The sequence below is a fragment of the Bos mutus genome, chromosome 5, assembly GCF_027580195.1.
Source record: "Bos mutus isolate GX-2022 chromosome 5, NWIPB_WYAK_1.1, whole genome shotgun sequence".
In the NCBI taxonomy this organism is placed as follows: Eukaryota; Metazoa; Chordata; class Mammalia; order Artiodactyla; family Bovidae; genus Bos; species Bos mutus.
In genome coordinates this window covers 73,199,459-73,212,131 of record NC_091621.1, presented here as the reverse complement: position 1 = coordinate 73,212,131, position 12,673 = coordinate 73,199,459, and the positions used below count along the sequence as shown (strand labels likewise).

Genomic DNA, 12,673 nt, shown 5'->3' with positions numbered 1-12,673 from the left:
TCATGAACTTCCAGATGTTCAAGCTGGTTTTAGAAAAGGCAGAGGAACCAGAGATCAAATTGCCAACATCTGCTGGATCAAGGAAAAAGGAAGAGAGTTCCAGAAAAACATCTATTTCTGCTTTATTGACTATGCCAAAGCCTTTGACTGTGTGGATCACAATAAACTGTGGGCCTCTCTGGGGAGATGGAAATGGATAAATAATAAAAGGCAAAGAGATCATCCTCTCTCTCATCATTCATTCTTATATCAGTGGTCAAGCTAATCCTTCAATTCTTTAATTTCTGTGGTATCTTTTCTGTTCTCTCCTGATCTCTACAGTACATTTGTATTCTGTTACATCATTCTTTTTGAGACTTCAAAGTTCACATACTTATGCAATCAGAGTCCTTGGCAAGGACAAACTCCACCATGTACATAAATAACCATGAGCACACTCAGAAACCATGCAAATTATTTAAAAAGTTGTTCTTTATGACGTGCAGGGATTGTTTCTCATTGGATTACCATTTCTGTATCTAAATAGGGTCGCTAAAGGATGAAATCATGATCAAGAGTCTTTTCCTTGGTCTCTCTCTCATACTCCATCCACTCCCCATTTAACTCACCCCACCTCTCCCTACAGAAGTTCTTCCCTTTTGGAGTGTCCTATCTATCTATTTCTATCTATCTATCTATCTATCTATTTCTATCTATCTATCTATTTCTATCTATCTATCTATCCTTTCTATCTATTTGTCCTTTCTATCTATCTAGCTACAAATAGCTAGAAACAGCTCTTAAGATTGTTTATTCTTTTGTGCATTGAGGGAAATGGGAAAGGGTAGCACTGTTAGGTGGAAAATGGGAGGAGCACAGGGGATAAAAGGTGTTAAAATCTTGCTGGCCAGGTATTTGGTTTCCAAATCTATATTTCATCCCTATTGAGTCTTTTGCAATTTAGAAATCACTAAAATATATATGGCTTGTTTGCTCTCTGCTCTCTTCCTCTCACTCTCCTTTTTTATAGCTTGCTGGCTTATCTCAGAAATCCAAATAGGAAAGGCATGCGCAGTTTGCATATAGTTAGGGTTAGAATACAATTATCATCACTCCTTCACATTTGCTAAGTATCTCATGTCTAGTATGAAGTAATCAACTAACTCAGTTGTCTTGCATAATCCCACTGAGACTTCACTTTCTCTCAGGTGTGTTCATAAATCCTAGGTTTTTAAGAAAGATGGCTAGGATCATTCCCTTCCTCTCCTATGACTCTCTGAGCTTTCATCATTTCCAAACTTATCTGTGAACAACTTCTTTCACAATTAGGTTACCTAATTGTGACCTAATGCCTGCACTCAGATCCAGCCCACATGATGTTCCCATCCCCAGTGACTTGAATATTGGCTCAGAGAAACGTGCCCAAAATTCTAGCCCCAGAAATTTCAGGATGACATTCTAAACTTCTCTGACTCTTAGGCCTCTGACCTCTCGAATCCCATGATCTTCTTTCACTCTCAGTTAGTTCAGCTATGCACTCAAGTTTGAATGTCTACCACTGTGCAGTTTCTTTGGGCCTTTGTAGTTTCTAGGCCCCCAGATAAGAATTAACATTCCTAACCAATATATATTCTCAGGATTCAGCCATTCCAAACTGACCCTGCAATCCTTCTGGATATCTCTTCAGAAACTTGCTCATGAAAATGCAATTTGACAATGACAGTCAAATTCTCTCTTCTTATCCCCTCTTATTCCACTGCTGGAAAGAAAAGCTTTCCCACCATTGCCTGTGAGGTGTTGTTTCCATTTGTTAAGCCAGTTTCATGAACAGTCAGTGGGTTTGTTCTTTGTTTCTCTTAGGATTTGTGCGTCTGGCTGGAGGGGATGGGCCCTGCTCAGGGCGAGTTGAAGTGCATTCCGGAGAAGCCTGGATCCCAGTGTCTGATGGAAACTTCAAACTCTCCACTGCTCAGGTCATCTGTGCAGAGCTGGGGTGTGGCAAGGCTGTGTCTGTCCTGGGACATATGCCCTTCAGAGAGTCCAATGGCCGGGTCTGGGCTGAAGAGTTCAGGTGTGAGGGGGAGGAGCCTAAGCTCTGGTCCTGCCCCAGAGTGCCCTGTCCAGGGGGCACTTGTCACCACAGTGGAGCTGCTCAGGTTGTCTGTTCAGGTGAGATTCATGGCAAGACTTAACTTCCATGTAAAGTCGGTTCAGCTAAAAATAAATAAATAAATAAGACTTTGCTGAAATCCTGTCTTTTTCTATCAGTGTACACAGACATCCGGCTCATGAAAAATGGCACCTCTAGTTGTGAGGGGCAGGTGGAGATGAACATTTCTGGACAATGGAGAGCGCTCTGTGCCTCCCACTGGAGTCTCGCCAATGCCAATGTTGTCTGTCATCAGCTCGGCTGTGGAGTCGCCATCTCCACTCCAAACAGAGCAGAAGGAAGTGATCAACTCTGGAAAGCCTGGTTTCACTGCTCAGGGACTGAGTCCTTCCTGTGGAAATGCCCTGTGACTGCCCTGGGTGTTCCTGACTGTTCCCATGGCAGCACAGCCTCTGTGATCTGCTCAGGTAAGAGAGGGAAGGGCTACTATACCTTGGATGCTCCTGGAGTGAAATGTCCCCAGAGCAGAAAGTAAGGGAAAACAGGCTTAAAAAGGAAGATAGTCTGTAGTGAAATGTTTATTCTTGTTACTGAACTTAGGTTTTAGCTGCTCATTACTCAAGAATCCAATACTGAGAGAAAAGTGCGGGGTAAAATTAAAGACAGCTTTATTGAGGAAATCAGCAGTTCTGGGGAGACAGAGGATTAATGTACCAAGAACCAGCTCCTTCTTGATGATCAGAGGCAAGAGTTTTTTAATTGAAATTTCAGGAGTGCACAGGTGGAGGTTTTGTCAGGTCTGACAAAATGTGGTCCACTAGAGAAGGGAATAGCAAACCACTTCAGTATTCTTGCCTTGAGAACCCCAAGAACAGTATGAAAAGGCAAAAAGACAGGACACTGAAACATGAACTCCCCAGGTCGGCAGATATTTGCCCAATATGCTACTGGAGATCAGTGGAGAAATAACTCCAGAAAGAATGAAGAGTTGGAGCCAAAGCAAAAACAACACACAGTAGTGGATGTGACTGGTGATAGAAGCAAAGTTTGATGCTGTAAAGAGCAATATTGCATAGGAAACCAGAATGTTAGGTTCATGAATCAAGGCAAATTGCAAGTGGTTAAACAGGAGATGGCAAGAGTGAATGTCGACATTTAGGAATCAGTGAACTAAAATGGACAGGAATGGGTGAATTTAACTCAGAGGACCATTATATCTACTACTGTGGGCAAGAATCCCTTAGAAGAAACAGAGTAGCCATCATAGTTAACAAGAGTCCTAAACGTGGTACTTGGATGTAATCTCAAAAATGACAGAATAATCTCTGTTTGTTTCCAAGGCAAACCATTCAATATCACAGTAATCCAAGTCTATGCCCCAACCAGTAATGCTGAAGAAGCTGAAGTTGAAAGGTTCTATGAAGCACCTACAAGACCCTCTAGAACTAACAACAACAACAAAACATGTCCTTTTCATTATAGGGGGCTGGAATGCAAAAGTAGGAAGTCAAGAGATACGTGGAGTAGCAGGTAAGTTTGGAGTACAAAATGGAGTGCAAAATGAAGCAGGACAAAGGCTAAAAGAGTTTTGCCAAGAGAATGCACTGGTCATAGCAAACACCCTCTTCCAACAACACAGGAGAAGACTCTACAAATGGACATCACCAGATGGTCAACACTGAAATCAGACTGATTATATTCTTTGCAGCCAAAGATGGAGAAGCTCTATACAGTCAGCAAAAACAAGACCGGGAGCTGACTGTGGCTCAGATCATGAACTCCTTATTGGCAAATTCAGACTTAAATTGAAGAAAGTAGGCAAAACCACTAGACCATTCAAGTATGACCTAGATAAAATCCCTTATGATTATACAGTGGAAGTGAGAAATAGCTTTAAGGGACTAGATCTGATAGACAGAGTGCCTGATGAACTATAGGTGGAGGTTCGTGACATTGTACAGAAAGCAGTGAGAAAGACCATCCCCAAGAAAAGGAAATGCCAAAAAGCAAAATGGCTGTCTCAGGAGGCCTTACAAATAGCTGAGAAAAGAAGAGAAGCAAAAAGCAAAGGAGAAAAGGAAAGAAATACTCATTTGAATGTAGAGTTCCAAAGAATAGCAAGGAGAGATAAGAAAGCCTTCTTCAGTGATTGATGCAAAGAAACAGAGGAAAACAATATAATGGGAAAATCTAGAGATCTCTTCAAGAAAATTAGAGGTATCAAGGGAAATCTTCAAAGATGGGTACAATAAATGAAAGAAATGGTAGGGATCTACCAGAAGCAGAAGATATTAAGGAGAGGTGGCAATAATACACAGAAGAAATATACAAAAAGATCCTCATGACCCAGATAACTAATATGGTGTGTTCATTCACCTAGAGCCAGACATCCTGGAATGCAAAGTCAAATGGGCCTTAGGAAGCATCACTACAAATAAAGTTAGTGGAGGTGATGGAATTCCAGTTGAGCTCTTTCAAATCCTAAAAGATGATGCTGTGAAAGTGCTGCACACAATATGTCAGCAAATTTGGAAAACTCAACAGTGGCCACAGAACTGGAAAAGGTCAGTTTTCATTCCAATATCAAAGAAAGGCAATGCCAAAGAACACTCAAACTACAGCACAGTTTGTGTAGTTGTAGTGTGTGACAACTACTCATGTCACATGCTAGTAAAGTAATGCTCAAAATTCTCCAATCCAGGCTTCAACAGTACATGGGCCATGAGATTTCAGATGTTCAAGCTGGATTTAGAAAAGGCAGAGGAACAAGACATCAAATTGCCAGCATCCATTGGATTATCAAGAAAGCAAGAGAGTTCCAGAAAAATATCTACTGCTTTATTGACTATGCCAAAGCCTTTGACTGTGTGGATCACAACAAACTTTGGAAAATTCTTCAAGAGATGGGAATACCAGACCACCTTATCTGCCTCTTGAGAAATCTGTATGCAGGTCAAGAAGAAGCAACAGTTAGAGCTGGACATGGAACAAGAGACAGTTTCCAAATAGGGAAAGGAGTATGTCAAGACTGTATATTGTCACCTTGCTTATTTAACTTATACTCAGAGTACATCACGCTACACGTAGGGTTGGATCAAGCACAAGCTAGAATTCTGGTGTCTGAGACTGTAAAGCATCTGTCTGCAATGCAGGAGACCTGGGTTCCATTCCTGGGTCGGGAAGATCCCCTGGGGAAGGAAATGACAGCCCACTCCAGTACTCTTGCCTGGAAAATCCCATGGACGGAGGAGCCTGGTAGGCTGCAGTCCATGGGGTTGCAAAGAGTCGGACACGACTGAGCGATGTCATTTTCACTTTCAAACTATTATTATTTTGTCCTATTTGACTGTTTTCCTTCGTTTCTGATTTTTGTTCATTTCTGTGATTAAATTTATTCTTTGGCTAGGCTTTTCTACAAACAGAGGCACGTGGAGGACACAAGGGTAGGCTGTCCTGAGAAGGCTCCGTAAGGTCCTGCTCCATAACATTCTCATTGTTCACTCATTTTTTCAGGGGAAATAAGTGCTAAGAAATGCTAAGAAGTGCTATGTCAGGGAAAGAAATGCCTAGATGAATAATATTTTTTATGAAACATTATTATTTAAGGATAATAATAGAGAACAAAGTACAAACAGTAAGTGTACACCTAGATCATGTTCTCCAACCCAGATCCACAAAGAGAACATTCACAGCACCACAGAATCACTATTGCCTCCTGATAGCTGTGTCCTCCTCCTCTCCAGGGAAGACTGCTTACCTAAGACTTGTACTGCCATAGAATATTTTGTCAGTTTGTGAACTTTATGTAAAACCATACAGTATGTTTTATTTTGAGTCTAATGTCTTTGACTCAAAACTGTGTTTGAGATTCACTCATGATGTTGTTTATGGCAACATTTTTATTCATTTTTATTGTTATATAGTATTCCTTTGAATGATCACATGACCATACACTGATCCATTCAAGTGATGGCAGAGATTTGAGTTTATTTCCAGTTCTTGACTATTACAATGGTGCAAATTACCATGATGATGACTTTTGGCAAAAGTATTTTTTATGATTTTTGTGTGTTTAATTCTTGGTCTTATATTTTTATTTTCTTAATGGTATGCTGTACTTCAATGAGCCAAGTTACTCATCTTAGGTTTGACTTATCAACTTTTTTTCTGTACATGTAGTGCTCTTTCAGTCAGTCAGTTCAGTTCAATCACTCAGTCATGTCTGACTCTGCAACCCCATGGACTACAGCATGCCAAGCTTTTCTGTCCTTCACCATCTCCTGGAGCTTGCTCAAGCTCATATCCATTGAGTCGGTGAAACCATCCAGTCATCTGATTCTCTGTCGTCCCCTTCTCCTCCTGCCTTCAATCTTTCTCAGCTTCAGGGTCTTTTCCAATGAGTCAGTTCTTCCCATCATGTGGCCAAAGTATTGGAGCTTCAGCTTCAGCATCAGTTTTTCCAATGAATATTCAGGACTGATTTCCTTTAGGATTGACTGATTGGACCTCCTTGCCATCCAAGGGACTGTCAAGAGTCTTCTCCAACACCACAGTTCAAAAGCATCAATTATTCAGCATTCAGCTTTCTTTATGGTCCAACTCTCACATCCATACATGATTACTGGAAAAATCATAGCTTTGACTAGATGGGCCTTTGTCAGTAATGTCTCTGCTTTTTAATATGTTGACTAGGTTGGTCATAGCTTTTCTTCCAAGCAGCAAGCATCTTTTAATTTCATGGCTGTAGACATAATCTGCAGTGATTTTGGAGCCCAAGAAAAGAAAGTCTGTCCCTGTTACCACTGTTTTTGCCATAAAATTTGCATGTCATGGTATTAGTTTTTTGAATGTTGGATGGGAACAAATGCCATGATCTTTGTTTTTTGAATGTTGAGTTTCAACACAACATTTTTAACAATAATAACCTCTTTAAAAATAACATAAAGAGGCTCTTTAATTTCTCCTCACTTTCTGCCATAAAGGTGGTGTCATCTGCATATCTGAGGTTATTGATATTTCTCCCAGAAATCTTGACTCCAGTTTGTGCTTCATCCAGCCTGGCATTTTGCATGATGTACTCTGCATATAAATTAAATAAGTAGAGTGACAATATACAACCTTGATGTACTCCTGTCTCAGTTTTGAACCAGTCCATTGTTCCAGTCCCTAGAACTCCTTATATTCTTCTTAAATGAACTTTGTCTACTCCAAAATCACAAAAATGTTCTCTGAGAATATCTCACAGAAGTGTAATTTTTTTTTATTTTTTGCATATAATTGTACATTGCTTCTAGGATTGATATCTGTGTAGGATAGGGTCAAGTGTCGTGTTTTCATATGGGTATCCAGTTGACTCAAAATCTTTTTCTGAAAAGACTATTCCCCACTGCAGTGTCACCTTTGTGATAAGTGAAAGGGCACATATGTCTGAGCACATTTTTTAGACTCTCTATTCTGTTCCACTGTATCCTTTGTCTCTCCTTGCACCTGTACCACATTTTCTTAATTATTGTAATTTCAATAAGTCTTGAACCTTCTCTGGTGGCTCAGATGATAAAGAATTTGCCTGCATTGTGGAAGACCTGGATTTGATCCCTGGGTTGGGAAGATCCCCCCGAGAAGGGCATGGCAACCCACTTCAGTATTCTTGCCTGGAGAACCCTCATGGACAGAGGAGCCTGGTGGGCTACACTCTGTTTGGTCACAAAGAGTTTGACATGACTGAGTGACTAAGCACACACAGTAAGTCTCAGTTCAGTTCAGCCGCTCAGTCATGTTTGACCTTTTGCAACCCCATGGACTGCAGCATGCCAGCCCTCCCTGTCCGTCACCAACTCCAGCAGGAGGAGAAGGGGATGACAGAGGATGAGAATGGCTCCTGTCCATTGAGTTTGATGATGTGATCCAACCACCTCATCCTCTGTCACAAAAGAGTCAGACCCTTCTCCTCCTGAATCCTTCAGTCTTCCCCAGCATCATTTGAGAATGACCCACTTTGATAACATCAGTTCCAATTTGCATCAGGTTGTCTTGAATTTCTCTCAGAGTATGGGAGTTTTTCAGCATTTTATGGGTTTGATGTTATCAGTCCTTCCAATGAATACTGAGGACTGATTTCATTTAGGATTGACTGGTTGGATCTCCTTGCAGTCCAAGGAACTCTCAAGAGTCTTCTCCAACACTACAGTTCAGTTGAATCTTTCCCAAATTACTGACCCAGGAAATCATGAGCAAAATTAAAAAAAAAAAAAAAAGTCCTTCAACTGCTAAGTTTGGGGGAAATTTTGTTATACAGTATTATTAAACAGGCACTTACCATATTACTAGCATTTCTAAATAGAGGAATATTTATCCTCTGATCTTGCATTTTACTGTTTCTACTTTATGTTGATCTGATGTGCTGATACACGCCTTCTCTAGTTCTTAATTCAGTTATTAACTTTTACAGCTGTAGAATTTTCATTTGATTTTGTTGTCATTTCTCTGCCAAGATACACATTGTGTTAATTCTTTGAGAACTTTAATCATGGCTATTTAAATTCTCTGTCAGACTATAAAACTCCTAGAGGAAAACATAGGTAGAACACTGTTTGACATTAATTGCAACAAGGTCTTTTTTGACCAACCTCCTAGAGTAAAGAAAATAAAAACAAAAATAAACAAATAGGACCTAATTAAACTTAAAAGCTTTTGCATATCAAAGGAAACCATAAACAAAACAAAAAGACAACTCTCAGAATGGGAGAAAATATTTGCAAATGAAGCAACTAACAAGGGATTAATCTTCAAAATACACAAACAACTCAATATCAACAAACCAAACAACCCAATGAAAAAATGGGAAAAAGACCTAAACAGACATTTTTCCAGACATACAGATGGCTAACAAATACATGAAAAGATGTTCAACATCACTAATTACTAGAGAGATGCAAAACTGCAGTCAGGTATTACTTCACACCAGTTAGAATGTCTATCATTAAAAAAATCTACAAACAATAAATGCTGGAGAGAATGTGCAGAAAAGGGAATCCTCCTACATATGGGTATGTAAATTGGCACAACTACTATGGAGAACAGTATGGAGCTTCCTCAAAAAACTAAAAATAGAACCCCAAGGATCTCAGCCAGGTCTCCCCTGCAGCATGGATTCTTTACTGTCTGAGCCAAAAGATCAAGCCAAAAACACTATTGATACTGATGTACAAAATAGATATTGCTTGGAGAATTACAACAGACATGGAGCCTGATGGGCAACAATCCAAAGTCAGACACTACTACAAGTGGAATGGATAGAGAAGCATGATACATAAATAAAATGGATAATAACTTTTTATAAAAAGAAAAAAAAAACTCAGTGTTCATTTGCAGAGACATAAATAGACTTAATTGTCAAGAAAGAGGGGCTAAATCAGAAAGAGAAAAACAAATATTGATATAACATCAGTTATATGTGGAATCTAGAAAAATGGTAGAGATGTTGTTTAATCACAAAGCAGAAATCTTTTGTGACACCACATAGATGCTCCTTTGTATATGGATTTCTCAAGAAAGAATATGAAGAGTGGGATGAATTGGGACATTCCAAAATATATTCCCAACTATTGATGAACCTGTGTCTCCTGTTTAGTCCATCAGTTCTGTACAACTGAGTCACCTGTGACTCACATTATATGTATAACTTACTAATTTGCTGTGTCCATGGGGCTACCACAACATTGTGGAGTGCAATTTACTCAAAAATTAATAAATGAAATAAAATAAATTTCCTTTTGTCAGGTAATCAAACCAAGGTCTCCTGGGAAATTTTTAATGTTTCTTTTTGCTCTGAGCCACCAGATCTCTTTTATATAAGTATTTTTAAATCACAAACATTGTAGATAAATAATTGTAGAATCCTTCATAGACATTTTGTTTGCTGGGCTTCTATTTAGGGGTAGATTAAGCTCAACATTCACAAGTCGGACAGATCAAGTGATTTAGCATCCGGTCCCATCATACATAAAATAGATTGTATAGAAACAGTGAAAACAGTACTCAGTGTTATTGGTGACCTAAAATAAATAAATCCAAGAAAGAGGGGATTACAGCCATATTTTAAATATATATATATAGGAGGTATGTTGACCAAATAGACAAAGCATGTTGTTGCTATTGTTTAGTTGCTGAGTTGTGTCCAACTCTTTTTTTCTGACCTCTCTTGCTTTTGAACTTTTGCAGTAGATTAGAGCCATGTTCCTTTGTCCATAGTATTCTGATCCCTGGCAAGAACACTGGAGGAATCAGGATTGCCATTTTTTGAACTGGGGATCTTCCCAACTCAGGGGTGGAGTCCCTTGGACTGTTTGGCAGGATCCAGATTCTTTACCATTGAGTCATCTAGGAAATTTTTAAGGACTAAATTTGCTTTGAAACAGAAGCTACCACAACTATTGTAAAGCAATTATACCTCAAATAAAAATTAATAAAAATAAATAAAATAAATGATCTGTCAGGTAACTCTAAGAGCCAAATAGAGGGGGGAAATTTTCTAATGGTTTTTTGGCCTCTTTGTTTTCCATGGAAATGAGTTCTTTTATATACATAGTTTTTGAAAAACACAAACCTGTATGATGAAATTGTATGGGGTCCTTCAGAAAGGATTTTGTTTTGTTTCTTCTGAACTGAACTAGATTGAAGGATAGATCATTTATTTAACTCATTCTTAAGGCAAAGCTTGGCTTAAAACAGGAATCATGCCATTGTCAGGACCAGGGCTCTTCATGGAGAAAGGGAACACGAAGATTATGGTAACTTTACCAGTATGTTCCAGCTTTCATCTCAGCTCCATCACTAGGTCATTATTATTATTTTTTTTTTTTGAACTTTTTACTTTGTATTGGGGTATAGCCGATTAACAATGTTGTTATAGTTTCAGGTGAACAGCCAGGGACTCGGCCATACATATACATGTATCCATTTTCCCCCAAACTTCCCTCCCCTCCTAAAAATTATTTAGTTTAACTGACTTTCCTGTTCTTTAACCCTCCCAACCCTCTAATCATTGCTGTTTCTTCAGGAAACCAGACCCAGGTGCTGCCCCAGTGCGACCACTTTGTGTCTGAACCAGCAGGATCTGCGGCCTCAGAGGAGAGCGCCCCCTACTGCTCAGGTGAGGGTCCCACAGGACAGAAGACCCTTCTCATTCCCCAGGTCAACGCCCCATTGTCCCATTTCTCTCTCCTCAGACAGCAGACAGCTCCGCTTGGTGGACGGGGGCAGTCCCTGCGCCGGGAGAGTGGAGATCCTTGACCAGGGCTCCTGGGGCACCATCTGTGATGACGGCTGGGACCTGGACGATGCCCGCGTGGTGTGCAGGCAGCTGGGCTGTGGAGAAGCCCTTAATGCCACGGGGTCTGCTCACTTTGGGGCAGGATCAGGGCCCATCTGGCTGGACGACCTGAACTGCACAGGAAATGAGTCCCAGGTGTGGACGTGCCCTTCCCGGGGCTGGGGGCGGCACGACTGCAGACACAAGGAGGACGCCGGGGTCATCTGCTCAGGTCTGTGCTGCACACTGTCCACAGTTTGGGGAGGGTGGGGCCCAGGAGGAGGGGGGTCTGAAGCCCTGAGGGAGAGATGCTGAAAGGACCAGAGAAGGAGGCTTCCTCCCATGAAGCCTGTGTTTCCAGCAGAGGTGAAGAGGAGGTGCTTTCACTGCCTCCTGCAGCAGCTGAGATTCTGGTCCTTTCTTCTCAGTAGTGTTTCCTGGCAGAGCCTTTTCTCACAGTTTTTCTTGAAATCAGGGCTCACCCTTCTGGTACATATAGTAGAGAAGTCTTAAAGCCACTGTGCTAGTTTTTGTTTGTTCTGTAACAAATTGCTACATTGTTAATGGTTTAAAACAACATATTTATTTCCTTACACTTCTGTAGCTTAGATGTCCAGCAGGGATCTCACTGGATTGTGATAAAAGTTTCAGCAGGGCCACATCACTTCTGAGCCTCTGGGAAAGAATCTGTTTCCTGTCTTTTCAAGCTTCTAGAAACCGCCTGCCTTCCTTCACTCATAACCCCATTCTGTTCATCATCAGACCAGCAATGCTCCACCTCTCTAACCATTATCCATATTCACATCTCCCTCTAACCAGAATGAGGAAAAGGATTCCACTTTAAAGGATAGTGAGTCTAAGAATGTGATTAGACCGTGCTCAGGTGGTTAATCCACCATATTTCAGGTTACTCTTACCATCCCAAGGACCATACCTTAATCACATATGTAAAGTCCCTTTTGCCAGATAAGGAAACATAGACACAGGTTCCATGTAGACATCTGTGGGTCCATTATTCCATCTGCCTCCACACTGTCCACATCACATCCCTTTCATACACTCTTTTAGATGTTTTGTCAGGAAGCAGGAGTCAGCTCCCTCTCCCTGCAGGTGTCCAGGTTGGTCTTTCTCTCAGTTCATATCCACTACATCATGGTGGTAGAAATATTTAGAAAGACAGACACAAATGGACAAAGTCAGGTGAAAAGGAGACAAGTTTCACTCTGGTCATCTAATGGATTTGCTTCCTCAGCTGGGTCACAGATGAATGTTCA

General features: G+C 40.6%; 1 protein-coding gene across 1 annotated transcript in view; it reads left to right on the top strand.

Moving 5' to 3' along the window:
* The window catches only part of LOC102267745 (antigen WC1.1), a gene marked incomplete at its 5' end in the record, with an annotated part of 32,660 nt that overhangs the window by 6,235 nt on the left and 13,752 nt on the right, over positions 1-12,673 (top strand). The window contains 4 exon segments of the mRNA XM_070370129.1: positions 1,840-2,148; positions 2,248-2,556; positions 11,148-11,240; positions 11,317-11,631. Of these exon segments, the coding sequence (XP_070226230.1) occupies positions 1,840-2,148; positions 2,248-2,556; positions 11,148-11,240; positions 11,317-11,631 (1,026 nt within the window).